Source organism: Jaminaea rosea (assembly GCF_003144245.1).
Source record: "Jaminaea rosea strain MCA 5214 unplaced genomic scaffold BDZ90scaffold_5, whole genome shotgun sequence".
NCBI lineage: Eukaryota > Fungi > Basidiomycota > Exobasidiomycetes > Microstromatales > Jaminaea > Jaminaea rosea.
The window spans coordinates 810,500-837,931 of NW_020289979.1; the positions used below are offsets into that span (position 1 = coordinate 810,500).

Sequence of the window (27,432 nt, forward strand, 5' to 3'; positions counted from 1 at the left end):
TCGTCGATCTTCGCGCAGGGGAGCCTCACGGTCTTGTCACTGCTATCTGACCGTACCTGCAATCGTAAAGCTTCTTCCCATCAGCCCGGTCTTGCACACAACGAGCTGATTTTCCCATGGGCAGCATCGCTCACTACTCTGCTCGGCAGTACTTGGCTGCGCAAGGGCATCGTGAGCGGCTGACGGACGTCAAATCTCGCCGTCGTAGACGTGAGAACGCGCCTGATTGGCCTCGAGGTCTCCGTTGCGAGCCGCATCGACTTTCTGGCTGAGGCGCTCTGGCGCTGTGCTGGACACACGGAGGCACAATCAGATGGTGCTCAGACTCGGCTATTTTGGTCGTCAAAGGGCATAGAGATAGCAGAGAGTCGTTGCAGTGATGCGCCGGTGCTTGCCACATGAAGCTGTTGCGATTCTCACGCTTCGCTGACTCTCCGATGATGAGCCCTTGCCCTCTTTGCGACTGACAGTCTGGAGGACTTGCCCCGAATCGATCATGTCCGCAAGCTGAAAGACAGCGCGCGTGTGCGAAAGTGCAAAACTCGATCCGAGCGCAGAAGCAAAGACGGCGACGCCCTTTACCCTGGATGTACGCACAGGCTCTAAGAAGTCGTTGAGCATTGTGAGCTTTCTTCTCTCCATCGTATTGCCATACCATCAGCAGGCAAGACTGAAGTCTCACCTGCTCCACGTAAGTATCGATGCTTTCGCGCTGCGGCACGCCATCTGACGCGCGTCGCGTTCTTCACAGCCACCATGAAATTCGCGCGCCCTCTACTCAAGCTGGCTGTGACCCTCAATCTCGTCGGCATGACTGTCATGTGGTCTGTTGATGCCGCTCCTGTCAACGAGCTGCTGGCCAAGCGCGACGACCCGCAGAAGCCCGTGAGTTGCGCCAGGGGGGTCCTGCACCTTCCTCAGACCGTAGCTGACATTAGTCGCCTTTCCTCCAGCCTGACCCATGCGGTGCTTGCAGTGCCGTCGGCGTGCACTCGGCTTGCTGCCTCTGTTACCACAACTGTTTGGATGAAAGGGCTGCAATGAATGCTTTCCTCGAGATGCGCGAGGTCGAGGAGCCCCTCGTAAAGGTCAGGGACGCGTCTGTGGCCGACCTTCGGGGCAGCGACACCGCTAAAATTGGCCTGCAGCGTAGGAGTGACGCCAAAGATTCTGTCAGCCACTTTCAACTCATCTAGGCCAGTGCGGTGGTCCCGACGCTACAGGCTCTTACACTCAACGCCGAATCCCCTTTCCATCTTTGAACTTTGCCGCAGAGGAGGCTAATGATGCCTTCAGGTGCTTTGAAGGGACAAGGCCCACCACTTTCAAAAAGCTCGCGGGCAAGGACAAGTCAAGAATGTCTTTGTTACTATTTCAAGAGCTACCGTTGATTTCATTTCTTCGAACGATAGCGCTTCAGACAGCTACAGGTGGCAACATGTCCGGCAAGCCGCCCTATCATCAAATTTTCTTCTCTTTCAAAGCCGACGGCGTATCCGTTGACTCTTGATCACACTACCGTCATATCTTTTGACTCGTATGTGCGCTGCATGAAAAACGAAGAGTCTCTTGTTCCTCCTCTCGCAGGTCGCTGTGAGTACCTCTCGCCAGCAACTGGACCGCACATCTTGACGCGTGTTGCTGAAGCCACACTGGCTCGAGCGAATCTGCAGGCGCCAGCACGGCTGGGTCGACAGGGCGTTGGATCGAGCTCGACCTAAAGCTTGAGAAGGGTCAAGTTTCCGCGCTCTCGGTTGAAAACTTCGATCACCTTGGTGAGCTACGCCCTCGTCTTGGCATCACTGCTGGTGATAGCGGGCTTGGAATGATCTCCGTCGCCAAGCCAGTATCCCAAGTAGTATGGGTTCAGCGGCATCAACTCGATGCCGTGCCCTCCGCGGCGGAGGAGGAAGGCCACTCCCAACATCTTGATCGGCATGCTGTTGTAGTTGGTATGCTTGGAGTTGGCGTACTCCTCGACAGACATGCGGTGGAGCTCCCCTGGGAGGATGAGGAGCGGGTCGATGAGCTCCGTCGCGATTGGGCTCATGGCTGCGACGAGTGATACTGGGCGATTTGAGTGGAGTCGAAGGCCTTGGTGATCGGCCTGATCGTCCCGCAAGGGCCCAAATGACTAGGTTGTGCGGCGAGTTGAGTCGAGATTGCGGAGCTGGTGCGTTCGTCGTTGCGCCAAGGCTCACTCGAGAGCTGCATGGCGTCGCTCTCATCTTCCTCACTGTCGCTGCTGTTGCCCGCCGAAAGTATGGTCTTGTCCTCTGAGCCAAGCCATTCGCCTCCGTCGCTGGAGTCATCGTCTGACTCCAAGTCGCCTTGAGACAGAGCAACCCCAAAAGCACGTTCGTCGAGGACGTTCGCTGAGCTATCCAGCTCACTCGCTGCGGCCAATTGAGCAATGCCAGGGTTTTGCTGGCAGCGCGTCCACCATGTCAAGGTGCGAGGGGTACTTTGCGAATGGTTCTGCCACAGAGATGGCTTCGTCTTGGCAGCGGCGTAGAGGTACAGGCCGTGGATGCCATCAGCGACGGAGTGGTTTTTGCATTACTTTGACGGCAGATTCAAGCGAGAGCTTGAAGGGCGTCTCATCTTATAGCATATGAACCAATGCGAGACACCTCATTCGCCCACGTCGTGCAGTACAGGGCGGTGGGTGTTGATCCGGTCAAGGATAGCCATACGCATTGGCCACGCGTATCCATCTAAGTCGGCGAACAGGCCTGCAGCAGCGTGGTGGCGTAACAACGTTGTCTCACCGTCTCCTGGCGAGAGAGCAAAGGCTATGTGTGCAAAAGACGCATGCTGTACCGGCGAGGGCGGGTGTTGAGCGCAACAGGCAGCTGAGCAATGGCGCAAAAGAGGATGCAGGGAGATCGCGAGGTGCCAAGTGTGCTCTCGAGTACACTCGATGGCGGTCGAGTGGATGCGGGAGTGCTCGAGCCTGATCGAGAGTTGACGAGTCGCTGACGATGTGCGCGAGTGTGCTCGATGGCCAGCTAGAACATGGTCGTGTAATGGCCAACCCCACTTCGGTCATGCCAGACTCCAACAGCTGCAATGTCCGGTCCTCCATCGTCCTCTCCATCTTGGCTGCAGCGGAAGATACCAAAGCTGCGATGCGGGTTCTGGCCGGGGTGGTCGGTACGAGCAGCGACAAAGGGCGTATCTGTGACATAGGCGATGTCAGCGCCAATGATTTCGGGCATCACTTGCAGAGTGAAGTCGTCTCCGTAGGTCTCATTGAGCTCCATCAGATCAACACAGACGTCATAGTCGACGTCGGGATCCAGAAGGGGCTCGATTCTAACGCGCCAGGGCGTCGTTCTCAGCGCAGCGAAAACAGCTGCTCTCAAGCTCTGGTGAGTCCATGGTATACCATCACGAGGCGGAGCGCTCAGTGCCACCGCTCGGAGCTGGCAGTTCCCATCTCCTTCGACCCAGGCCGTCGTAACGGTTTTTTTTGCCCCAGGCGCCGTCGTGTCTGTTCGCGGAGGGGACCAGTGGGACGTCGCAGCGCCGGGAGGTGATGATGATGGACGAGACGGATGTCGCCCGCCTGGAGCGCCGAAACGGGGAGAATCGGCTCATCAAGGACATCGTCCCCCTCGTCATCTTCCTCCGACGGCAAATTGGCAGCGGCGAGCGGACGGCCAACGTCATCGCTGCTATCGTCGTCGTCGCGCGCGTAGTCGCTGTCCTTGTCTGCGCTCCAGCCCTCTGCGTCGAGAAGGGCATCCAAGTCGACAGGCTTGACGCTGATCCAATCCGAGAAGGGGATGGTTACTCGTTGCACTGCCTCTCGCGCGTTCTCCTCCACAAAGTCGTGATTCATGCTGTCGTGCCAGGTGAAGTGCATCTCGTCGTGATTTGACTCGCCACGACCCCACTTACTGTATCTGCCATCGTCGCAAGCCGAGTATTACGCGGTGTGTAGCCCAGGTTGTTGTTGAGGCGATCAAAAGTACGCAATGGCATTGGCCACACTGATCCGTCTCCATTGATTAACAGCCCGGGACCAGCGCGTCGATCCAACAGCATCCTCTGAATTGCCTCTACCGTCAGAGAGTAGGGCAAGCCACGTCTCTTAGCCCCACCCTTTAAGCGAGCGTTCGCATATTGGGCAAGGCGCTCGATGGATGCTGCCTCTGCTGCGGAGGGAGGGGGAGGGGGAGGCTGACGGCTCGTCTCCGCAGCGAGCGTCCTTGCCCACGTTGGGTCGATCGCTGGAACCGTTCGCACCGGTTGTTTCTTGCGCCACGAGCGAGAATAATTCAGGACCATGACGCGCGCTTCCTCGTCAGAGTAGTCCATCTTGACGAACTGGCAGATCACGCATAGCATCTGTGTGTTTTCCCGCGTGTACTCCCTCAGTGCTGTGTCAATGCGTTCTCAGCTGCATCTCTGACGGCCTGCTGCTCGCCGGTGAGGAACCTGCTTACTGGCAGTTTCAAGGAGTCGCTTCGATACGTCGAGCAGAGCCAGCGCCAAAAAAATCAGCCGAGTGGTGCCTCAGCCCGATGTTGGTAGTATGGATGGCAATCGCCGCTTCATCCTCCCAGCCGCTCGTGATCGTCGCAGCGAGACACCTCACCTCGTTGATGCCCAGGGTGCTAGACCAGAGCGAGTTGAAGAAGAATCTCCCACCTTGCCCGCGAGGGCGACCGTGCAAACGCGCGCAGCGGCTGCAGATGGTCGCGAGGAGCTCCCGAGCTGGCTCTCTTGCCGTCGATGGCTGGGTGCATAAGATAGGTGAAGTGAAGATTGGGAAAGCTCTGGACGAGGCGACGTCGCGTGAGGTATTCGAGCCGGCTTGAGAGCGTACCAGGCTGCTGCAGGCGGTCCAACACCGGCTGCGCATCTGTCTCACTTGCCGTGTCGAAAAACCAGTTGATCAAGGATTCGATGTCCTACAGCGCCTTGGTACAGACGCAAGACAGATTGCCTTGAAGCCAGTCGTTCGGACTGCAGCCCTGAGACGACGCCACCAAGCAGCGCGACACTTCCCTCGCGCGAGGCCGAGGCTGATCCTTACCATCGCGAGCTGCACATTTGCTTGGCATATCGCCAGGAAGCGGTCTCTGATGCCTCGGTTCTTGGTGGTGCGAGTCTCTCCGGCCTCTTGCCGCTTTGGGATCAGACTCGATCCGGAGCTCAGCGAGGATGATGACAGGAACTGAGAGCGAGAAGGGCCGGGGTATCAGGATGGCGGTGGCTCATCGATGTCTGCCATTGGCGAGTCATCTGGGGGACATATGGTCAGCACGATATGCTCAAGAGAAGACGCGAGCCAGCTGGATGTCCGAAAGCGCTCACCGATGTCATTGTTGGACCTCGCGATTTGCATTTACGGTGGGAGGAGCTGCCCCGCCATTGCTTCTAAATGGTGCCAGCCATGGGTCGTCGACGCCCGTGCTTGGTGGCGCTGCCCCTCACGATGGCCAGGAGCTTGAGCGCCGGTGACGGCAACGATTCCATTGGACTTGCGACGTTGCCGTTCGCTGACTTCGCGCACTGTCCGTCCCGTCCTTCTCTGCTTGCGTCTTCTCTTGGCCCCTTCTGCAGCGAGGGATTGGGCGAGTGCATTCGAACGGTGAGGTCTGCCGCACTACAGTACCGCGCCCTCTGGTCGAAGCCGTTGACTTGCGCTTCTTCGATGCGCCGACCGGCGCCATGGATTTGCTAGGCTATCGAAGAGGAGGCATCAGGTCGGGACCATCACCGTATCAGGACTCAAATGAAGTGTCTTGCTCTTGCTAGTGAACGGCTCCGGCTTTGACGCTGCTCGCTCGCGGGTCTTGATCCGCAGAGGTTGCGCCAGGCTGACGTAGGGCGCTGACTTCCCTCTGCAGCTCTTTGATCAGTCGACGCTGCTCCGCTTGAAGATCGCACTGTTGCAGAAGGCGCAGATCGTGCTTCTCGAGCAGAGTCTCGGACTGCAGGAGCCGTCGAGCAACTTCAGCAAAGGCAGCCTCCTCCTTCGCTTCACTCTCGGTGTCAAGTGCTTCAATGTGCTCGATCGTAGACTGCTGTTGAGAGTGAGAAGTCGTCGCTGAACGCTGCAGCAGCGTGGCTCGAGCGGGAGGGACAGATAGCTCTTCCTCGTTGCCGCTCTGACCCGCCGTGGATGTGAAGAGCGCTGTGTTGGAGGCTTGGAGCGCCGCGTGCTGAGCGCCAAGTCGTCGACTTCCTCATAGGTTGTTGAGGCTCGTAAAGTCATGTTCCTTGATGAAGACGGACCCCTCTCCCCGTGATTATTGACCCAAACGAGGATGAGGTCTCCCTCTGCTGTCTTGTATTGATCTACACCTTTGCTTCAACATTCTTCCACTCGACCACGCGTGTACTGTAGTCGAGTGGTGTCTGTCATGAAGCTGCTTGTCCGGTGTATCATCTCGTCGATGTGAGCTCAGCCGGTCATGCTGGTGCTGTGTGGATCGAGAGGAGACGGCAGCGAGGGGTAGGGAGACAAGATATGTGATTGGTTGCACGGGCCGCAAACACCAGAGGAAGGGGGGCCGCATTGTTCGGCAAAACAGCAGGCATGCCATGTCGGCGCGCCGCCGACCCTCCGACGAGCAATATAGGCACAGGCACACATCACCACCGCCAATCATTATGTGCACTGCACGCCGCTCAGCACACTCGCGGAAAGCTCGCCAGAAGTTGACTGCCCGCATCGATCTCGGACCTGACCATGCTGCTGTTCCCGGCGTCTGGACCCATCTCGTATTTGAGCGACACCTCGTCACGCTGTCCGACCGTGCTCGATGGTATCATGAGACGGCACAATCGCGCGGGCAACAATATCTCTTCGGTCTAGCAAGACCGAGGTCGGCGCTTGGCGCGGCGGCAATCCTGTGGTTGGCACCATGACCTCGTCTCGGCATGAGATTCGCGGGCGATGCCGTCGCGACCCAGATGGTGTGGCCTCACTGTCGCGCCCACCGCCGCCTTGGCGCGCAGCTTTGAGCTCGCGAGCTGAGCAGGTATGTGCCGCAGGCAGTGGTCAGGCTGGCCGAGGTGCCGCTCATCATTACCGGCCGCCATGGTCGCACCGCTATCAGCGAAGACGCGCCGTGACAAGCCCGCGAGCAGTACGGAGGGTGTCAGCCGGCCTTCCTTGGCATCGGCATCCCAATGATTGTCATCTTACGGCGTCGTCCGCCAGGACACTTGTGAGCGATGGAGCTGTGGGTCTCGATGCCAATTTGAAGTTGACTGGAGGATGAGAAAGCTACAAGAAGGGGCTCCTTCTCAACCCCCAACCTGCCAATCAGCCTCAACACGAACAACGACTTCCAGCCTCTCCGAGCAGCTCCAGCCTCAAAGCCGGGCCTTCTCTGAAAGTGAGTGGACAGATGCTTGATGTTCATGCAGCAGCTCATCTCACCTGGTCGCGCTCTCCTGCAGACCATCAAACGTCAAACATGCGAGCTCCTCTCTTCCTCGTCATGCTACTGGCGGCTCTGACTTACGTCAGCGCCGTTCATGCGGCCACGATGACCCTTCAGTACAAGATTGAGAAAGCTCTCCGAGGTCTCGAAGGCGTGAGTCGGCGACGACAGCCATGCAGTGCGCCGTTGTGTTTCGAGCGCTGAACAACCTCTGCACAATCGCACACCGCAACCAGGACGAGCTGAAGCAGCGCGCTACTGACTGTGAGATCTGCGCTGGATGCGAGGGCTTGTGCAGCGCATGCTGTACCTGCGAGGGCGGGTGTTGAAGGCAAAAGGCAGCTCAGCAATGGCGCAAAAGAGGATGCAGGGAGATAGCGAGGTGCCAAGGAGGATTGGATTGCGAGGCCCCTCGTATGCGAACCCCTCCTCCGTCCTCCGTCCCACGTGGCTGCTCCCGCCCTCGAGCCTGTGCGACTCCGCCAGTTCGCTTTGTTCCCATCCTACTTTGCTCAACCATCACAACTTGAAACAGATTTCCCATTGACTCCGCCCCATCGTGTTACATGCTAAGACTCTCGATCAAAGGCGAAGGATCGACGGGCACCGCGAGCGCCAGCGTGAGCGGCAATGTAGATCTCTTACGGCTCAATCTTCCTCCGCGACCGCTATCTGCATGCCGCGCCGAGCCAAGCATCGTGACCCACCGGCACCCTCGTTGCGGCTGATCTCCACCGCTTATCATGGGGTCAAGGTTGCTTTCGAGGAGTATCTGGCCGCCCGGATGTGCCCTTCCGCTGGTCGAGCGCCGTGGTTGCGCTTGCTTTCCAGGAGTATCTGGCCGCCCGGAGGTGCCCCTCCGCTCGTCGACCGCCCTCGTGACGACTGGTCCCGAATCTTACAAAAGCCCCTGGTTTCCTACATCCCCTCCCCTCAGCACTTTGAGCACTCCCTTCGAGCACGACTGAGCTTTGTCCTGCGCGACTTCACAAGCAAACAGTGAGTTGAGCACGGTCTATCGACCACGACGTCACAGCTGACCCCCTCTCGTTCGCGCATACAGCCATGCGTTTCACCGCTATCCTCACGCTCACCGTCGCCTTCATTGGCCTTGCTGCGGCCGTCCACACACCTCACGACGCCAAGGTTGAGGCTCGTCTTGCCACTCTTGAGGGCGTGAGTGTCCAACAACGATCTCGACGCTATTGCCCGCACGGCACATCCTACCTCACCAAATCTGACGCGTCCCCACTACCATCTGCGTCGAGCAGGAGGAGCTTTTGACTACTCGCGACGCTTGCGATGACTGTGGTCATTGCCTTACCCCTTGCAAGGCATGCTGCTCTTGCTATGGAGCCCCTGGCAACGCTTGCTAAAGGTGAAAGGCAGGTAGAAAGCGGGTCGGATGTCTAGGAATGCGCTGAGGGACCGCTGCAAAGCCGGGCTGCAGCGAGATCGGCAGCTGCGAGGGGCTGAAGGCATAATCGCGTCCATCTCATCGATGTCACCATCTGCTAGAGCACGACTCTTTCCACCTCGTCGACCATTTCTCTTTCACCTGAAATACGCTATCCATCCACTCATGCTTTGACCTTGCCAAGCTCTTAGCCAGTAACCTTCTGCTAGAGCTAGCGCCGTGAGGCTTCAGCGCTCGACCTTCTCGCCTGTAAGTGCTTGTGCAACGCCAGAGTGCGCACAGATGCCTTTGCAATGGGCGCTGACCAGACCGGATGACCTCATTGCCCTCGTGTCGCACTGATCAGCCGTGTCCAGCTCTGTGGACCCTCCGATGAGGCGATACGCATCGATTTGGGCGCACCTTGACAGAGCCAATGATTTGTCTTCAAAAACGAGGGTCATTCGATTGTCGTGCAATTTCCTTTTCGGATCGAGGAGTCGCAGAGCATCAAGGGAAGAGGTCCAGATCGTGGTATATACAGTATCCAGCTCGACCCGACTGTCCCACTCTTGTCCACCTTGTACACACAATGAGAGTCAAAACTGCCATACTCATCGGCCTCACGTTCGCTGGACACCTTGGATTGGCTGCCAGTAACTTCAAAGTCGAGGTCAAGGAAGACCGCTCGCAGAAGCTGAAGCTGGCGGCTCGCATTGCAGAGCTTGACGTTGGTGCCCAGATGGTGTACCCTAGTGTCCTCTGGGCCTCGTGCTGATCGAGTTTTCTCCTCTCACATCGTTCTGTAACACCGCAGGCCACTTTTGAGTCTAGCATCATGCAACGAGCTGAAGGTAGCGAGATGAAGCTTCGCCAAAGGGTGAGTTGAGCGGAAAGGGCACATGGCTGGCGGGAGCTGATGCGTCCTCACGCCCTCAATCGTCCGCCCAAGGAGGACCTTTTGGCCATTCGTGGCTCGTGCCAGCTATGTTCTGATTGCATCGATCCGTGTGTCGACTGCTGCATTTGTTATGGTGAACCTGGAAGCGCTTGCTGAAGGTGGATGGATTGGGGAATACAAGACGCGTACGCAGCGCCGCGGTGGCCGCGGTGCCGCAGTCTGGTCAGACGGGGAAAGGTCGGCAGCGCTGGAAAGAAGTCCGGGAAGACAGAGACATAGGTCAGACGACGCCATGCCACTTTCACCTACAAGAGCGCCGGTTTCGCTCTGATGCTACTCACTACGTGAGTAGCATCCCATCTCGCCCTCTTCTCTTGAACTCGACGCCTTTTCTCTCCTCAACCTCAAGACCACCCTGCTTTCCATCACTAGCTGTGCCGCTGCCGTGACTGAGCGGCCCAGCTTTTGCTCCTGATTACTGAGGCAAAGGGACGCGGCGGCATTGTGGGTAGACACACGGATTGCACTGACAGCCGGCACTGAATAGCCACGTACAACTGCGTGGGCCAGGCGAGACTGATCGCGTACGAGGTTAACTGCGCACAGAAAACACTCGGATTGCCCTCGCCGGGGTTACTCACTTGCCGTGGGAATTGCCCCCGGATCGACTACCTCGCAAAGCCTCGAGTGCAGAGGTCACGTTGGTGGTATAAACACAGCCATTTGACCAGACTGACTCCCTCGCTTTCCTACACCGCCAAAATACTCTCAGACCCAACAACGCCCAGCCTACTCACCCAACAGCTCACAATGCGATTGATCTTTCTCAGCCTGACCGCTGTGGCTGTCGCTGGCCGGCTCGCTCTCGCTAGTATTGCCTCGGCCGAAGTTGACCTCGAGGCCAAGGGTGAGCCCACGCACCAGCTCAAGTTGGAGGCTCACGTCGCAAAGCTCGACGTGAGTGTACACTTGGTATGCGCAATGATCGTCTCGGCATCCCGCTGACGGACAATCCTGCACTCATCTCGCTGCAATCTGTCAGCCCACGCTGAAGGCTAGCGTGAAGTCTCGGGCTAAAGCTGACCAGAATAGGCTCCGACAAAGAGTGAGTCAAGGGAAAGCGGGACGAGCTGCATCAACTTCTTTACCATCCGGCGTGCCCCATTTCACATCCCAACAGGAGCTTCTGGCTTCTCGCAGCTCGTGCGATGAATGCGGCGACTGCACTGAAGCTTGTTTGGCTTGCTGCCTTTGTTACGGCGTAGTCGGCAGCGCTTGCTGAAGGTGCTGTGAAGGTGCAAGGCACAGTGAAGGCAAGGAAGAACTGCCGCAGCACCCACACGATTCCTGGGTACGCGAGTCAAGGATCTGCGGTGAAATAAGAAGACTGCGAGGGGAACAGAGACGTAACGCAGTCAGCGCCCTATCGATGCGAATGAATCACTGCTTTTTATCGGGTGCTGCTAGCTGCCAGAGCCGTACACCTCTTGCCTTGCCGCGCTCGAACTCGATACCGCTTCTTTCACTTCTCAAGTCCAAGCTCGACCCCTTCTTCCCTGATCAAAGCTGCTCCGCTTGAGCCCAATCAGTGCTAGATAGTGCACTGTCATCTCGTCTCTGACCACTGTTCGCCTCCGGGCAACGTTGTGGCACGACCATGGATTGACACTGCCCGTAATCTCCTCGCGTCGCGGTCGTAAAGACCTGGAGCCCTACCAAAGGCCTTGCACTTTTGCGAAAGATGGAGCGAGGCCGAGACGCTTCATTGCTTCAGCAGGTCCGATTCAGAGCCATGTACTACACGCTCTGTATCGAGAGTTCGGGAACGCTGCTGGCGAGAAGGGAAGAATCTGTGTGAGCGATCTCTCTCCGCCTGCTCCGCTCCCGGAAATTCGGGTGGCGCAGAAGCCAAATTCAAGATCGACGCGAGATCTCAAATGCGGGGTCAGGCGAGAGGAAGGCGAGGCAGGCAAAATGCTCGGGCCTCCTCACTTTGACGTCCCGTGTCGGACCAAAAATTCAATCTCGTCTCTTCACCACTAGCCTTTACGCACAGACCTTTCCACGCTCGCAATAGCGTCCGGAGCTCGAATGACGGGATGAAGATGTTGAGGTGACTCTCCCGCGTCGATGCAGTGGAACATAGAGTGGGAAGTCAGTGGGCGAATGATGCGGGAAGGGTGAGGGGCCACCGCTGTAGCGCTCTGCGAGATGAGGAGCAAAGGTACAAAAGGGCGAGTGTCATGGCCGAGGAGTGCACCAATCAACAACATCAGCACCCCTCAAGACAATCCTCTACCGTCAAAATGCTACCCCGTATCTCACTTCCCTTCCTTGCTCTCGCGCTCGCCCTGACGAGCAGCATTGCCTCCGCCAGCCCCATCGAGCTCGGCCCCGACTCGCTGGAGGCTCGCGCCCATCCGTCCAAGCATCCATCCAAGCACCCTTCAAAGCACCCTGCCAAGCACCCTGCTAAGCACCCATCCAAGCACCCTCAACCTCACCCTCACCCTCACCCTCACCCTCATCCACACCCGGAGCCTCACCCGGCCAAATCCGCCGATGGTGCAGTTTGCAAGGCCTCCTCCGCTTGCAAGAGCGGTGTCTGTGTCACGGGCAAATGCGCCCCTGCCGTCGAGTCAGGCAATGACGCCGACTTCTCCTCGGGCACACTCGGACCTTGGACATCTACGGGGGCCGTCACTGTGGTTGCGGACGCCGACTCTCCTGGCGGATATGTGGCGCGCTTCACCGGGGAAGGGGAGATCTCGCGTACTGGGTTGACGGGGGGCACGATCATTGACAAGCGCACCGACTCGTCCAAGACACGTCGTCAGACCCCTGGCCAAGAAAACTGGCTCTGGGAGTCCGACTTCCAGTTCCGTCTGCGCTCCCTCACCGAGAACCCTACGACCGGGCAGGGCTGCTACTTCAAAGGCAAACTCAACAATGAGACCCCTGGCAGGCAGTCTCTTGGCGAACAAGACGTGAAGCCCAACGAGTGGCAGAGCGACTTCCTCGTCGTGACGTTCGAACCCACAGCCCCAATTACTAGCTTGAGCGTGGGCACCGGCTGCTACCCCGGGGCAAAGATGGAGGTCGACATCAGGAGGATCACGAGGAAGAGCCAGTACATCTCGACATACGGCGAGTCCGATGACGATGATTGATGTAGGACGACGATGCATAGCGCGTTGGGCGGTGTGTATCTCATGCTTGTTAATGTCACTAACGTCACCGGATGCATGCCTTCCTCACGCTCGACTCGACTGACTGATGGTATAGATGAATCATGCGCTGCGCTGCGCCTGACTGACTGAACGTCGTACAAAATGCTTGTCCATGATCTCCTCGCTTCGCCTCGCCTCGCTTCGCCTCGCCTCGCCTCGCTACTCGCTCACACTGGCCAGCACCCCGCGCAAAGTAGGCGCCCCACCCCTCGTCGGGAGAGAGTTCACGTACTTGGCCGAAGAGAGGACCGGGCGTTTACCTTGAGGCTGAGGCTCACGCTGCTGTTTGCCCGCCTTTTCAAGCTTCGCTCCATTCTTTCTCTCCCCCTCACCACGCGGCAGCAATCTTCTCAACGCCTCAATTCGCCTGGCCTTCCCCTCCAGCTCCTCGACAGCCTCAACCACGTGATCCACAAGGATCCGCCTCTTGCGCTTATCCATGCTGTCGGGATGCATCTTCTTGACCTCATCTGCCAGCTCAGAGTAGAGAAGACGCTGATGGATGAACTCGTCGAGGTGTTGCTTGATGAGGCGATTCAGCAGTGTGAGCTGCGAGGTCGAGAGGTGGGAAGCACGACCGGCATCCTCTGCAGCGGCAGAAGCGAGCGAGTCGTCTGCGCCTGCTGCATTGGTCCCACCAAGGAAGCTGAGCAGTAGCTCCTCCTCCACGGCTCCGCTCTCCTGCCTGCGTACACTTGCTGCGATTCGTTGCTTGCGCGAGGCGCGACGCTGGTCGCTCTTGGCGCGGGTGGAGCAGACGGTGCATGTCTCGGCGTCGTGGGTGAGGTTGAGCGGTGGGGCATCGTGATGTAGCGCTTGGGGTTCGCGCTGGTCACGGGTACTCTGTAGGCCGCGGACGGTGCGGTCCACACGGGTCTCGGCGATCGTCATGTCGTCCTCCTCCTCGCCGGCGATTCGGACAGACTGTGCTGTCGGTTCCCTTCGTCTCGGCGCGGCTGGTGTGGGGCTCGAAGCTCGCTCTCTTCGCTGCTGCTGGTCCTTCGCCTGCGCTGCTATCGCTGATGCCTTTGGAGTCTCATCGCCATCCTCCTCCTCTGCATCACTGACCCGAGCTGGAGGAGGTCGCTGTGCCGCAAAGGGCGAAGTGCGCCGGGCTGGCGGCTTCGTTGGAGCTGCCTCTGCAGATGTCGCGAGAGTCTGACTCGCGGTGGTCGCCTTGCTGCCATCCACCACGCTCCTCAGCCTAGAGAGCTCGTCTTCAATACGCGCCACCTGTCGCTGAAGCAGGCGATACTCCTCCTCCGTCTGCGATGACATCAGCGGGGCGGACACTTTCGCCTGCATCACCGGCTGCTGTAGATCCGCCACGGCATCCTTGTACGCCTTCAGATCCAAGCTGAGCGCCTGCACATGACGAGCCATCTCAGCAATGTTCGCTTGCCAATGCTCAGAATCGCCGCTCCCTCCCGCGCTCCTCATCGTTTGCTGCTGCCTCACGCCCTTCCTCTCCTCACGAACCTCCCTTTCAAACTCTCTCAAGTTCCCGCGCAACTCCTGCTCCTTCTGCTCCACGCCCTCAAGCCGATCCTTCGTCGTCTCAAGCTCGTCCTCGATGCTGAGCACGAAAGCTTTGAGTTCGTTCAGCTGCTTGCGACGAGCCGGTAGTTGCCCGACGAGTGCGTTGCGTGGGTGCAGCGGAGCATGGCGGATTCCGTAGCGTGTCTTGGAGGGTGAGCCGAGCGCTGACGTCACGCCGGTGATATCATCTGGTAGCGCCAGAGGAGGTTGAGCTGTACGACCCATGTTGACGCCAGAGGGTAGGAGAAGGTTGTGTCCATCCTTCTCACTAGTCATCTTGCGATATCCGCCTGCATTCGTCGTCATGATTGGAGCGTCTACGAGCGTTTCGTTGCTCGAGTCTCCCCTGCGTGGCGCAGGCGGCGGGCTAGGGGACCGACGTCGACGAGTCGGAGGCTGGCGAAGTGGTGACGAGGCGACAGCGCGTGTCGGTCGCTCAACGATATAAGTGGGCTCGCATGAGTCGTGTCCTGCGTGCTTGCTGCTGGTGGCTGCCGCTGCTGCTCCAGCTGCCCAGCGATCAAGCCTCTCGAGTGCCCTCTCTGGCAGTCGCTGCGCCTTTCGTCGGTTGTTTGCTACGCCAATGGTCGACGATGCAGCTAGGGCGGCGTGGTTGCCTGTGGACTCGCGAGTTGCAAACCCGCGACGGTGGTCATCATCGTCGTCGGATGAGATATCAGAGGATGAAGAGGCGGCAGCATGGGGTGCGAAACGGCGGTTGGAGGGCGACGATGCCAAGTGAGTGCGGCTGCGAGGTTGAGGGGCGGGCGCTGCTGCACGACCAAATCCTGGCAGCGAGTAGTCGTTGAAATCGCCTTCAAGGTCGATTCGGTGTGGCTCTGATGAGGACGGCGGGATGGGTGGACCCCAATTTGGAGGAGCTCGCAGTGGCATGGCGATGGCGGGTAGTTGAGGTGATGAGGTAGGATGGAAAGCGGACTTAACTTAACTTGCTGCCATCCGCGAAAGCAACACCGCGTCGACTTGAGGCGGGGCGGGGCGAGTCCCGCTCCCGTGTCACGTGCGCGTTGTGAGGGATCAGGGACGACGACGACCGACAGACGACGACGACGACATCGAGATCGAGACGAGGGAGCGAGCGGCGACATTGTAGTCTAGCCGCCACCACCACCATCGCGCTACTCTATCGAGCCACACAAAGCAGCATCGATTGTCACCGCACCATCATCATCACTTCCACCCCCCAACACTCTCACCGTGTATGCTCGATCCCTCACAACATCGTCTAGCCCCTTGTTCCGTTTCCCCTTCGCCCGCATCCTCGTCGTTGGCTTAGCTCCGTCAGCTCCAGCTCCACGTCGACAATGTCCAAGAGACTGCCTGGAGGCGGACATCACCTGCATTCAGGACCAGGTGGATCGCCATTCCCGCCACTTGGTCTAGCAGCCTCAGGAGCAGCCAATCTGGCAAGAGGGCCGCCGAATGGCAGCACCAGCGGCAGCAACGAAGCTAGCGACTCAGCAGCAGCATTTCACCATGGAGCGTCGCATCGTCATGGGCGACGAGATGGTGGTGGAGCAGCATCACAACGCGAAGGCTTGCCGCCGGCTCCGTCAAAGGTGGATACGGTGGCTGCTCAGCAATGTCGACTTCAAGACGCCTATTGGTCGGATGACGAGGTGCGTGCGCGCCCCAAGGTGGCTAATCGTCCTGAACCTCCAGTATTGACCTTGTCTTCTCTCCTGATCGTCCCTCGCAGGAAGACCTCGAGTGTCCGCTCTGTCTCGAGGAGATCGACTTGAGTGATGCCAACTTCAAGCCATGTCCTTGTGGCTACCAGGTGAGCTCGCGTGACTCCACTCGCGGCAGTGGCAACCATTGACTGAGCACTCATCCCCGATGCCGCTCTTGCGCAGATCTGCCGCTTCTGCTGGCACCACATCAAGCAGAATCTCAATGGCCGATGTCCAGCATGTAGGAGAAAATACTCGGATCAAGCAGTCGAATTCAAGCCAATGAGCCAGGACGAGTGCGTAGCTCCGAGCCCTGACATACATCGATGAGACCCATAGCTGATTTCGCCCTGCCCACAGGATCAAACGCCTTACGCACGCCAAGAAGCAGAAGGAAAAGGAAAAGAAGGAGCTCGAGAATATGAATCGAAAGCATCTCGCCAACATGCGGGTGGTGCAGAAGAATCTCGTCTACGTGGTGGGACTGAGCTCCAAGCTGGCAAAGGAGGAGGTGAGTTGCCGCGCGCTAGCATACAGGCTTGCTTTCCTCAGGCTCATGCTGATACCTCTGCCATTCCTCTCGCACAGCTCATCCCGACGCTGAGGAGCAACGAGTACTTTGGCCAGTACGGCCGAATCTCCAAGATCCTCATTTCAAAGCGGACCACGGCCTCGAAGCTGGTCATGGGGACGAGCGAGTCCAACATCGTGAGTGACAGAGCGAATCTTGAACGTCACGTCTTGCTGTCGCTAATCTCGCCTGATTGCCGCACACGCAGGGCGTCTACGTCACATATCACCGCAAGGAGGACGCAGCTCGAGCGATCGTCGCCATCGACGGCAGCAAAGGGCAAGACGGTAAGATCATGCGTGCGAGCTACGGCACTACCAAGTACTGCACCACGTATCTCCGCAATCTGCCTTGCACCAACCCAGCATGCACATACCTCCACGAGCCAGGCGAAGAGGCAGACAGCTTCACAAAGGAAGACCTTAGCACATTGCGCCATGCAGCTCGCGATCTTGAGAACAAGGGGGCCGCAAGCAAGGTGTCGGCGGCAGCAGCGGCGGCCTCAGTTGCTTCTCCCTCGCCTGCTCCTTCATCCGCTCTCGCTGCCCTCTCGTCAACATCCATTGCATCACCTGCCGCGGATGAGCCATCCGCTCTGCCCAAGACGGCAAGCTGGGCTTCGGGCAAGCCGGCGGGAACCCCTTCGACGCCGACAGCTATTATTACTGGGCTGCCGGCTGCATTCAAAGACTCAGACATGCCTCCCCTCTCTGCATCGAGGAAGGCAAGCACGCCCAAGGTCCCGACTGTGAAGAACAACGGGGGTGGAGCATCAGCGTCGATACCGACTGGTCCGAGAGCAGCTACGAAAGCAGCAGCAGCCGCGGCGGCGTCGACGGCTTCTGCGGCATCCACTGCAGCAGCGACGGTCACGTCTGCGGCGACGTCAGCAGCCTCGAACCTCGTATCGGCAGCGGTGAGCGACAACAATGGCAGCGCGGCCTCTCCTGCCCCGCCACCTCCCCCCGGTCTTACCAAGACGGCAAGCAGTGCCAGCCTGCGCTCCCCGAAGCCGACATCAGCAGAGGAAGCTTCTCCGCCTACGCCGTCCACTCCTTCGCAGCAGCCCGCGCAACCTCCCCCGTCGGCGCCCCCAGGTCTAGCAAGACCGCCCGGCTTAGCCTCTACCCCGACTCACTCTGCGTCTTACCAACCGTCAGCATCCGCACAAGCTCTCCTCGACGACCTTCGTGCGCGGCGCGAAGCCGAGGCGGAGCGCGATCAGCCTGCGCCCTCTCCCTTCCCCGACTTTGACTACACGCTCAGTCGCTTCAACGATGGGTCCGAGTTCAGCTTCAACTTTCCGGGACTGCCGCAAGCGCAGGCGGCCAGCTCCTCGTCCGGCGCTCTCGCTGCCTTCGTTCCCCTCGGCGTTTCCAAGGCGAGCTTGTTCGGTAACGGAACAACTGGGGATGGGGCAGATCAAGCTGCTTCCTCCCCTTCCCTTGGCGCTTCGTCCGCTACTACGACTCCTTCCTACTCCGGATCGTTCGACCCCTTTTCCGACTCGGAGATTACGATCGGCGGAGTGGGGGCCAGTGAGACGCCGACGACATTCAAGGCTCTGGATGAGATGCGGGGCAACCTCTCTGACTCGAGAAGTAGCAGTGACGGGAGCGGCACAGGTACGGGTACAGGAGCGGGACAGTCCACTTCCTCGCCCTCGTCTTCTGCGCCTACTGCGAGCCGTTTCGACTTTGCCAAGCAGCAAGCGAGGGAGCCTTCGCCTCTTGCGGCTGGCGCGGGTTCGTACGGGAATAATGCGGAGGGGGGACCGCTCAATTTGAGCAGTAAAGACGTCTCCGGAATTCTAGGCGGGATGTTCGATCACGAAGTCGGTCACGATGGGCACGACGGAATGGGTGGTCAGCACCAGCATCAGCAGCACTATTCCCATTACTCCCACCAAGCGCATCCCGCCGGACTTCAGCACCACGCAATGCCGCACCGCGCCCCCTCCCGTGCCGCCACGCAGGCGCAAGCACAAGCTGCTCAGCAAGCTCATGTACAGCGTCACGCCGTACCTCACAGCTCTCTGCTCGGCCCGCAAGGAGGGCAGCAGCGTTGGTCCCAGCAGGGCACGCCCATGGCTACTACCCCATCCTCTGAGCCGCTACTGGCGCAGATCATGGCCGCCGCGGGTGGAGTGAGGCGCAATGCTGAGCAGATGCCCCAGCAGGGTCACCACTTTGGCGGCGGACCGGCGCCCAGGGGTTGGCATGGCCAACAGGCGCAGCAGCCCCAAGGTGGTAATGGCGGTGGTAGTAGCGGAGGGTCTGGCTTCCGTAGCGCCTACCCAGCCATGTCGTAGCGGTCGTTTCAAGCTGGTGTTTGGTCGCCTTCCTGCTTTCGTTCTTTCTCGTCTTGTCTCTGCCTCTACTCACCCTACTCACGTGTTTCACGGTTTCACACACAACCACATACAATGACAATCAGCCAGTTCCTGACGACGATGGCGATGCGCTATGATGTTTTCTTGCAGGTTGAAAGTCTATTTTGTGATTGTACGGGTATTGTACGTTGCGTATGATACGATGGAGCGACGCCGGTTGACGGCTGACGTCCATGCTGCTTACTTGCCTTGCTACACGATGATCCTGTCTGCTGAAAAGCTCTCCATCTCGCGCGTCCGCTCTCTATCGCATGACCGTCTGCGAGTAATCGTACCTAGTGTAGAACTTCTCCGAGTCACTCTCAACCACGGCATCCTTACCCAGCCCCTTCCTCGCGCCACGCTGCTTCCCCTTGTCACCGGCAGCGGCCTCTCTTTCCTCGCGCAGCTTACGGTCGGCACGCAACCAGTCCAGCGCGATGTTGAGTAGGACGCCATCCTTGCTGTCGCGAGCAGCCGAAGCGGACGAGCTGCGAAGGCGTTGCATGTCGCTATCGCTAGGAGGCCAGAGAAGGGAAGGAGCAGCCTGAGCGTTGGGCCCGCTCTCGTCGACCACTTCTCCCAATCGCATGTGTACGACGTGGCTAGGGAAATCGTGCAACCCGTCGAAGATGTGCGTTGCGTACACGATTGTCGCACCGCGCTCTTCTGCCTCCTCCTTGAGGAAGGCCAGGAGGTCGCTCCTTACTTGAACATCCAAGTCGACCGTCACCTCGTCCAGCAACAGGACGGTCCAGGGGGCCATTAGACCCATGCAAAGCTGAACGCGTCGTCGCTCCCCGTCGGAGATGGCGTGCATATGCCAGTCGAGATCGACGTCCAGCAGGTCAAGCAGCCTGTCGCGCCTTGCCTTGTATCGGTAACCACCGACAGAGTTGAGGAAGTCATCCACGACGATGTCTGAGCGGACGACGGGGTTCATCGCCCATTCGGTGCCCAGGTAGGTGATGCCCGAGGGAGGGGAGTTGAAGACGTCCCTGTCGAACACCGTGATCGGGGTAGGGGTGCCAGACTTGTTTGATACGAGCCTCTTGCCTGCTAGGAGACGGAGCAAGGTGGACTTGCCTGCTCCGTTGGCGCCGATGAGAAGGGTGCGCGAGCCTTGCGGGAGGGTGAGATTGATATTGTGTAGAGAAGCGGGAAGGTGTGGTTGGAAGGAGTAGGTGAGGTTGCGCACCGAGATGGCTGTTGCGGCTGAGGAGAAGTCCGGGCGCGAAGGGGTCGAGCCGTTGGACGACCACGCCCAGTAGCCTTGGCGACCGCGTAGCTTCGCCTCCATTTTGCCCACGGCAGCGAGCGTGGCCTTGCCCCAGTCACCGCCGTGCTCGGCGTCGACCTCCTTCTGGTGGAGGACGTAGAGCAAGTCGAGCCCCTTTTCGGTAATGAACCCGCTCTTGGCCGCTGACTGGACGAGCTGCTCTAGCGGACCCCAGAAGTCCCTCACATTCGGCAGGACAATCGGCACATTGTGAATACCCAACTGGCTCCAAGTCACCATTTCCAGCACCTCCTCAAAGGTCCCATATCCGCCGGGCAGGCCTACAAAACCGCGGCCAGACTCGCGGGCCATGAGGGCTTTGCGCTCGTGCATGGAGGACACAACTTCCGTATGCATGTTAGGGTGTGTGTGGACTTGCGTTGAGGGACCTTGACCTTCTTTGGAGGCGGAAGAGTCCGTTGGATGGCCAGAGGGAGCGGAACTGGTCATTACGGAGGGAATGACGCCGAGGACCTGGCCATTGGACGCGAGAGCTGAGTCGGCGAGGATGCCCATGCTGGCATGCGATGAACGGGAAAGCGCATCAGTTTCGGCGCTGCGAATGACCCAATAGATCTACGCCCACTCACAGCCCCTTTTGACCACCACCGTAGACCATTCTCCAGCCATTCTGAGCGATGGCGCGTCCTACATCTCCGGCCAGCTGCGCATACGCGGGGTCATTTCCCGGCGATGAGCCGCAGAAGACACAGAGGGAGTCCGCGGCTGCGAGCGAAGCGCTTGACGAGGCGGGAGCAGCCATTGAGCTTTCGAGCTTGGTATTGTTGAGTTGGGGCGAGAAGAAAGTACAACGGCGTCGCGACGCCGAGCTGATTAAGCAGTGCTTCTGGCGCAGGCCCGCACCCGGACTCATTGGTGCTCCGCTGCCTGCCGCCTCCACGCTTGATCCGCACTGTACGATCGATTAGGGCCGAGCGGACTGCAAGGCCAAGCCGGCCAAAGCGGCAAGGCGTGGCGCGGATGGCCAGAGAAACACAGAGCAACCAGAGAGCGAAAGGGGGAGAGGAATCAGCACTCCTCACCATCCTGGCCATCACTCGATCACCTCGCAATCATGCCCGATTCACCACCTCGCCCACCTCCTACTGAGGGCGAGGAGCATCCAGTGCAAGGCAGCAACGAGGCTAGCAGCTCCAGCTCGGCCTCGTCGTCATCAATGCCCTTGCATAGGGTGACTCAGCGCCAACGACTCAACGATGGCACCTACAAGGACGTCAGTCCTCAGCATACACAGCACCAAGACGACGACAGGCCACGATCTGCACCCTCGTCGCCACCAGCATCAGCATCAGCATCAGCCTCGACGTCTGGGTCCTCGCCACCACGACAGCGTCAACCTCCCCTCTCATCCTCAGCATGGTCATCTCTGCAAGATCGATTGCCACCTAGCGTCCCGCAGCGAGCGCCCCAGCAGACAAGCCCAAACCAGGCACTGCCTTTCTTCCCCGTGCTCGGAAGCTCGCGCACAAGCACCAGCGCCGAAAGCGCCGCCAGTGGCAGCTCTGCTAGCTCCAGCCCTCGCCGCGCCTTCCTCCCTCTGCCAAGGCGGATGCTCCCACCCGGCCTTGGCTTGCCCGTCCCTCCTCCTCATTTCGCCCAACAAGCAGCTGCCGGATCAGGACCAACAGACATCTTCTCTCGCCCCTCCGCCGGTGGTGGCGGCCCAACCCCCAGCATTCCCTCTCTCGGACGCTCTTCACAAGAAGGCCTACGGCCCCCACTTATCCTCCCAGCACCAAGTACGGTCATCCCGACTCCGCGTGGATTGCTGCCCGCGCCAGGGTCGACATTGGCTGCGCTACTCACGGACATACTTGGAATAGGCAGTAGGCGGGCAGCTACCGGCGTGAGGGAGGCGAATCATGATGTTGCCCCGACGCCGCCTACGCCACTGGGCGGGACACAGATTGTTGTGCAGGGGGCAATGATTTCTAGGCCATTGCCGGGAGCGGCAGCTGGAGCAACAGCTGAAGCAGCACCGCAGACGACGGCAGAAAGCTCTACAGGTCCGCAACCTGCTTCGGCATCAGCGGAATCCTCCGGCTCAGCGCAGAACACAAACTCATTCGCCGACCAAGCCGCGCCTAGCACCTCCGCGGGGGGCGATACGACTCGCAGCGGTGGCGAGACCGATGACGGCCCTGCCGAAACGAGCAGAGGCACGATGCTCGCGACAATGGACGAGCAGGCTAATATGCTCACCCGTCTTCTATCGATCGCCGCGGCTGCGACGGCCGCTTCGCTCATCTTGAACGGCAGCCAACGCACTCCGACAGATGGGGCTGCGCAACAAGGAGCGGCAGCAGCGGCGACAGGACAGTCTACGACGGCTCCAGCTACGATGCAAGCACCGTCTTCTTCCTCAAGCCCTGCGCAGAGGGACAGCGATCGTCCCTTCCTCCTCCCTGGTCTCCGCGTCCCCCGTTCTTTCAGCTCTATTGCCTCTCGCTTCCGCAACTGGACATCACGCCGCGGCTCCTCCCCTGCTGCGCGGTCGCCGACCCCCTCTCAGTCCGCTCGTCAGCCTGGCACTGAGGAAGAAGCTGAAGTGGAACGTCACATCGGCTCCAGCAGCAGCACGGCCCAACCCGTACCCGAAAGGGTGGCGAGCATGGCGCAACGTCACCCTGAGATGACTTTGAGCGAGATGATTCATGAGGCTATCAGGGAGGAGAGCAGAAGGCATGAGAATGCGGGCGGCGAAACGGATGCAGAGCAGGCAGGCGAGGCAGAGGACGAGGGGCGCGAAGCGACAGAGGAGGAGTTGACGGCTACTGCTACTGCCGCGGCCGAGGCTGCCGCAGACGGCGTACGCAATGAGGACCGAATGGACACGGATCCCCCTACTGCCCCAGCGGCCACGGCCGAGCCTGAGTCAGAGGCGGAGTCGCAACCACAACCAGCAACAGCTCCCACGCTTCCCGAGCACCTGCAGAACGTGCTGCGCTCTGTGAGGGAAAACAGGCTTCATCCTGGCTCGGAGGGTTCATTCGAGCGCTGGCTTACGGATTTGGGTGGGGATCTCGTGTCGGCGGTCAGGGGAATGCATGGCGGGAGCGAAGCGTCTTCGACATCGTCAGCGACGCAGGCAGCATTGGCATCCGCAACGTCATCTACCACCGCATCTGGTCCCACTACCACCGCGCCTGCCGGGGAGCAATCGACCGATCCGTCTCCGCCCGCTCCGACGCCTGCACCAGCCGCAGAGTCAGCAGATACCATCCAGCCCTCCTTGCTCCCCTCTTCAGGCTTAGAGGAGCGACGCCGCGAATGGCAACAAGCAGCGCGTCGTGCGGCAGACGTGGAGAGCGGGAACCTCAGTTTCTTCCGACTGTTCAGGTTCGACGAGGCGACGGATGCCAGTCAAAGGCGGACGGACACCGCTGCTGCAGGAAGTGGAAGCAGCGATGCTGGCGCTCATGAGGGGAGCAATGCTGCTGAAGGCCAGGGGCAGAGAGATGGCACCGCGGCGCCGCTTGTCCCCACGGTCGTGGTGGGCGTCAGATCCAACTTTACGCCTCCAGCCGGAGCGGCCCAAGCTGCGGCGCAGGACGGCGTCAACGGCACTACGCAGCCCGAGACGGCCCAATCGCAACCGCCGCAAAGCACTAATGACGCCAACACCACCTCAGCGTCGGGCGCCCCATCCGGCTCGCCACCGAGCAACCCCCTCCCCACGCCAGGGTCAGCTCCCCGATTCCTCCTCTTCGTCTCTGGCGGTCACTATTCCCCTTCCCATCCCCTTCTCTCCGCCCCTCGATCCCTCGCTGCGCGGGAATTCCTCATGCTTATGGAGGTCTTGGCGAACATCAATGGCGGCGGAGCGGGGATGGGTCCGGGCGGAAAGGCGAAGGACACGATTAGTAAGGAAGAGCTGGAGAAGCATGCGGCCGGTGTGAGAACTTGGAGTGAGATCAAGGAGAAGAGCGTGGGACAGGATGCTGAGCCGGGCGCTACCACAACCACTACCGCTGGTGCTCCCTCGCCCTCGTCCACTAGCATGAAGGAAACGCCGACTCTCGCCCTTCGAGCAGGTGATCGATGCGGGATTTGCCTAGAGGAGTGGGCGGACGAAGATCGATGCCGCGTATTGGAGGGGTGCAGGCACGTCTATCACCAGGGTTGCGTGGACGAGTGGCTGATGGGGAGCAGTAATACCTGCCCGTTGTGTAGGGAGGTTGGAGTCAAGATCGAGAGAAGTCCAACAGGGCAAGCAGCAAGCGGGAGCGGTGGATAGGCGACATATGGCTCTCGGCATTAGAGATACGCGACTCGACATGCGAAACATTAGGCAGGATTACACTGAAGCATCTGTATCATTTTCCCTTCTCCCTCATTCTCATCGAATCGATCTCCCTTCCCTCCCAATCGAGTCCCAATTGGCTGCTCGTCGTAACATCAGGTCGGCCTACCCAATCCAAGTCAAGAGAGCTAGCTCCATATTGGGCGCAGTAGCCAAGGATCGAGGCTTACTCTTACCCTCACCCTCTCGAGGTGCTGCTGACCTGACATTGGCCTTCGGCTTTGTCTGCTTGCCCGTGTCGACAGATGAAGGAGATTTTGAAGCGCTGATCGCCGAGGGCAACGACGACGCCGATGTCCACGCCTTTGGGGAGAGGCTCTTTGGGACGAGTTTGAATGGTTTTGCCTTCACACGGCTAGGTGACCTTGGTGGCCTTTGTGAAGCCGCCGCCGCCGCCGCTGCTGCTGCCAAGTCCGAGGAGTTAGGTAAGGCCAGAGGAGCGGGAGCTCGAGCAGGAGGAGCATGGCCGGGTGAAGTAAAGCTCGCCGCAGTCGGAGTCCGGCAGGATCGAGCGGCTGAAGTTGGAGGCAGCGAAGTATCCTGCTCCTCTTCCACCGACGCAGTCTGCCTGCAGAAAGGCACATCATCCGTAGTTGGCCATGCGGCAGTATCTCTGCTCTGGGTCTGACTCATCGTCGAGCCTAGCGACATGAAGCTCGATACCCCCTTCCTGCCGGTACCGCCAGGTCCCCCTTGCTGCTCTTCATCGGCTGTCAAGAAGAAGTCACCCGTGTAGGAAGGCCAGTCTTGTGCTAGGTTCTCTAGGTCGGCCAGCGCGAGCTGAGGGGCGCCGAAGTACCCTGCGGTGGATGGGTGGGAGGAGGCAATGGAGGGGGTAGGAGACACGATTGGCGGAGTGGAGAGAGCGAGGGGTGGGGACAGGAGTGGTGGTGGAGCTGCTATTGAGGAGCTCGCGAGGGCCGTTTCGGTAGCCAAAGATGCTGACTGTACGGGTGTCGAGGGCGAGGGAGGTGTCATTGAGAAATGACTCGAGGGGGGGACAAAGCCAGCGGGCAGTGTTGGTAAAACGCTGCGCATCCTCAACCCGCGTGGAGGCCAGGTGCCCGATGCTGATTCAAGACCGTAGCTGCCCGTTCTGGTTGGCGTGGTAGGCGTGACAGGTGGGGAACAAGATTCGGCGCCACTGTACGGGTGTGCTGACCGTGGCTCGATTTCGTTGGAGCTGGCTTTGGCATGAGACTCATGGCTGGTTTGACCCTCCTCTCTATGCTCACTCCTTGGCCTGATGAAGTCTAGCAACTTGAGAGGACCTCCTGCCGCAATAGGAGGCAGAACGGGTGACAATGGCGCTGTTCGTGGCCTGAGTGGGGGTACCACGTCCTTCAGGCTCGGTGAGGGCAGGAGTGGCAGCGCAATGGTTGGCGGTGGGGGCTGCGGCGGCGGTGACGCACACCGGAGTGGACTTTTGCGTGGGCTAGACGTCACCGAAGACACAGGCGAGACTGCCTTCCCGGCGATGGAGGGCGAGGTGCGAGTGCCTGTCCCCGCGGACGAGGGCTCCGCCCTGCCGACGGTCGACATGGTAGGCGCCCTCGGTGCAGGAGGCGTCAATACGAGCATCGGTGGCCGAACTTTGCTTCGTGGCGCCAGAGAGGCAGACTTGTAAGGAAGGGAAAAGCTGCCTATCCGACCCAGTGACTTCTGGTCGTGGCCCGAACTAACGCGGGGCTGGTGTTGCTGCTTCGTAGTCTTGCGGCCCAAGACCAGTGCGCCTGCACTCTTGACGTTGCGTAGGGTCCGAGGCTTTGATGACGTTTTCGGCGTCGTTGTGGCCTTCGCTGGCGTAGCCACATCTTCATAGGACTTCGTAGGCGAAGGGTGCATGTTGCCGTCCTCGCTACGATTTGCAGGCTGCTCTGCCAACGACTGCAGTGAGGGTCGAGGCAGCGACGTGGTCCTCGAAGGCGTCTGAGGCGCCAAAACTGCGGTGGCAGCTCTGTCCCTTTCTGCCGCTTTGCTTGGCTTGCTCTTGAGATTGAGGATCAGACCGAGGCTGGAGTCTTCACTCATGGCAATGCTTGGACGTCGCCGGGTCGAGGGTGTTGAGGCCACAGAGCTGCTAACGATTTCCGTAGGCGAGCTTTGGTCCAAGCTTGACGCAGAGCTTTGGAAGTGTGGCAGATTCATGATCTGGCTCGCCCTTCGCTGGAGGCTTGGCCTTCGTGTAGATGCGCTCGCAAAGGTCGCCGATTGAGGACTCCTGGCTACCCACTTACCCACGTTGGAGCGGGCCAGGCTCATGTCTTCCTCGAACAGCTCGACGGTATCATTGCGTGGGACCAGAGGGTCTTCGAGCAGTACTAGAGGAGCAACTGCCGCCTTTCGTAGCAGCATGCTCCGCCTCGCAGCAAGACCACCGGCCCGTAAAGCCAAGGTGTTTGTGCCGGCGTATGGATGGCGTTGCCGGGCGAAACGTTGGGTTGTTGGTGGGGCCGAGGAGGGCGGTGAGGACGAGGACATCTTGTGAGACAGATGCGCTGATGGGATCGTAAGCAAGGACCAATCCATTGGGCTGCTCAACGGGTATCGCTCGTCGGCCCCTTGATAGGAGACGGTCATGATTCGATGTCACGGTGAGCCCTAAGCACGGTCCTCTTTCAGACGCCCATCAGGGGTCCCAGCCATGAAGGGGCCAGGAAGGACGCATCCGACGTCATGAGCCACGCGCGCGCTCTGGCACGATCAGATCTGATCGAG

The 27,432-nt window shown here is 59.6% G+C and overlaps 10 protein-coding genes across 10 annotated transcripts; 5 read left to right on the forward strand and 5 right to left on the reverse strand.

The window, feature by feature from the left end:
* Nucleotides 1-25: 25 nt before the first annotated feature.
* On the reverse strand, nucleotides 26-464 carry BDZ90DRAFT_164520 (hypothetical protein). The gene has a single exon (XM_025503636.1). The coding sequence runs from the start codon at nucleotides 398-400 to the stop codon at nucleotides 134-136; it is 267 nt and encodes an 88-aa protein (XP_025362794.1). The 5' UTR covers nucleotides 401-464; the 3' UTR covers nucleotides 26-133.
* Nucleotides 465-756: 292 nt separating this feature from the next.
* On the forward strand, nucleotides 757-1,196 carry BDZ90DRAFT_260003 (hypothetical protein; the record flags this gene model as incomplete). Its single annotated transcript, XM_025508215.1, has 2 exons — nucleotides 757-885; nucleotides 954-1,196. 2 exons carry the CDS (start codon nucleotides 757-759, stop codon nucleotides 1,194-1,196), a joined length of 372 nt encoding a protein of 123 aa, XP_025362795.1.
* Nucleotides 1,197-1,780: 584 nt separating this feature from the next.
* Nucleotides 1,781-7,062, reverse strand: BDZ90DRAFT_226901 (hypothetical protein; the record flags this gene model as incomplete). The annotated part of the gene is made up of 13 exons (XM_025504728.1): nucleotides 1,781-2,052; nucleotides 2,202-2,396; nucleotides 3,044-3,318; nucleotides 3,420-3,905; nucleotides 4,226-4,388; nucleotides 4,483-4,625; nucleotides 4,660-4,747; nucleotides 4,838-4,922; nucleotides 5,048-5,188; nucleotides 5,449-5,694; nucleotides 5,853-6,179; nucleotides 6,658-6,765; nucleotides 6,949-7,062. 13 exons carry the CDS (start codon nucleotides 7,060-7,062, stop codon nucleotides 1,781-1,783), a joined length of 2,643 nt encoding a protein of 880 aa, XP_025362796.1.
* A 3,454-nt stretch (nucleotides 7,063-10,516) lies between these two features.
* BDZ90DRAFT_226902 (hypothetical protein) lies at nucleotides 10,517-11,088 on the forward strand (the record flags this gene model as incomplete). The annotated part of the gene is made up of 3 exons (XM_025504729.1): nucleotides 10,517-10,663; nucleotides 10,749-10,811; nucleotides 10,972-11,088. The coding sequence occupies 3 exons, from the start codon at nucleotides 10,517-10,519 to the stop codon at nucleotides 11,086-11,088; spliced, it is 327 nt and encodes a 108-aa protein (XP_025362797.1).
* A 620-nt stretch (nucleotides 11,089-11,708) lies between these two features.
* BDZ90DRAFT_231945 (hypothetical protein) lies at nucleotides 11,709-12,948 on the forward strand. The gene has a single exon (XM_025506061.1). The coding sequence runs from the start codon at nucleotides 11,950-11,952 to the stop codon at nucleotides 12,874-12,876; it is 927 nt and encodes a 308-aa protein (XP_025362798.1). The 5' UTR covers nucleotides 11,709-11,949; the 3' UTR covers nucleotides 12,877-12,948.
* Nucleotides 12,949-12,959: 11 nt separating this feature from the next.
* Nucleotides 12,960-15,395, reverse strand: BDZ90DRAFT_231946 (hypothetical protein). The gene has a single exon (XM_025506062.1). The coding sequence runs from the start codon at nucleotides 15,367-15,369 to the stop codon at nucleotides 13,096-13,098; it is 2,274 nt and encodes a 757-aa protein (XP_025362799.1). The 5' UTR covers nucleotides 15,370-15,395; the 3' UTR covers nucleotides 12,960-13,095.
* A 176-nt stretch (nucleotides 15,396-15,571) lies between these two features.
* On the forward strand, nucleotides 15,572-19,214 carry BDZ90DRAFT_164802 (hypothetical protein). The gene is made up of 6 exons (XM_025503638.1): nucleotides 15,572-16,115; nucleotides 16,196-16,276; nucleotides 16,353-16,465; nucleotides 16,530-16,680; nucleotides 16,758-16,877; nucleotides 16,949-19,214. The coding sequence occupies exons 1-6, from the start codon at nucleotides 15,801-15,803 to the stop codon at nucleotides 19,049-19,051; spliced, it is 2,883 nt and encodes a 960-aa protein (XP_025362800.1). The 5' UTR covers nucleotides 15,572-15,800; the 3' UTR covers nucleotides 19,052-19,214.
* An 89-nt stretch (nucleotides 19,215-19,303) lies between these two features.
* On the reverse strand, nucleotides 19,304-21,153 carry BDZ90DRAFT_279311 (hypothetical protein; the record flags this gene model as incomplete). Its single annotated transcript, XM_025509160.1, has 2 exons — nucleotides 19,304-20,907; nucleotides 20,981-21,153. 2 exons carry the CDS (start codon nucleotides 21,151-21,153, stop codon nucleotides 19,377-19,379), a joined length of 1,704 nt encoding a protein of 567 aa, XP_025362801.1. The 3' UTR covers nucleotides 19,304-19,376.
* Nucleotides 21,154-21,431: 278 nt separating this feature from the next.
* On the forward strand, nucleotides 21,432-24,891 carry BDZ90DRAFT_231948 (hypothetical protein). The gene has a single exon (XM_025506063.1). It carries the CDS (start codon nucleotides 21,466-21,468, stop codon nucleotides 24,646-24,648), a length of 3,183 nt encoding a protein of 1,060 aa, XP_025362802.1. The 5' UTR covers nucleotides 21,432-21,465; the 3' UTR covers nucleotides 24,649-24,891.
* Nucleotides 24,820-27,294, reverse strand: BDZ90DRAFT_260010 (hypothetical protein; the record flags this gene model as incomplete). Its single annotated transcript, XM_025508216.1, has 1 exon — nucleotides 24,820-27,294. One exon carries the CDS (start codon nucleotides 27,292-27,294, stop codon nucleotides 24,820-24,822), a length of 2,475 nt encoding a protein of 824 aa, XP_025362803.1.
* Nucleotides 27,295-27,432: the final 138 nt, after the last annotated feature.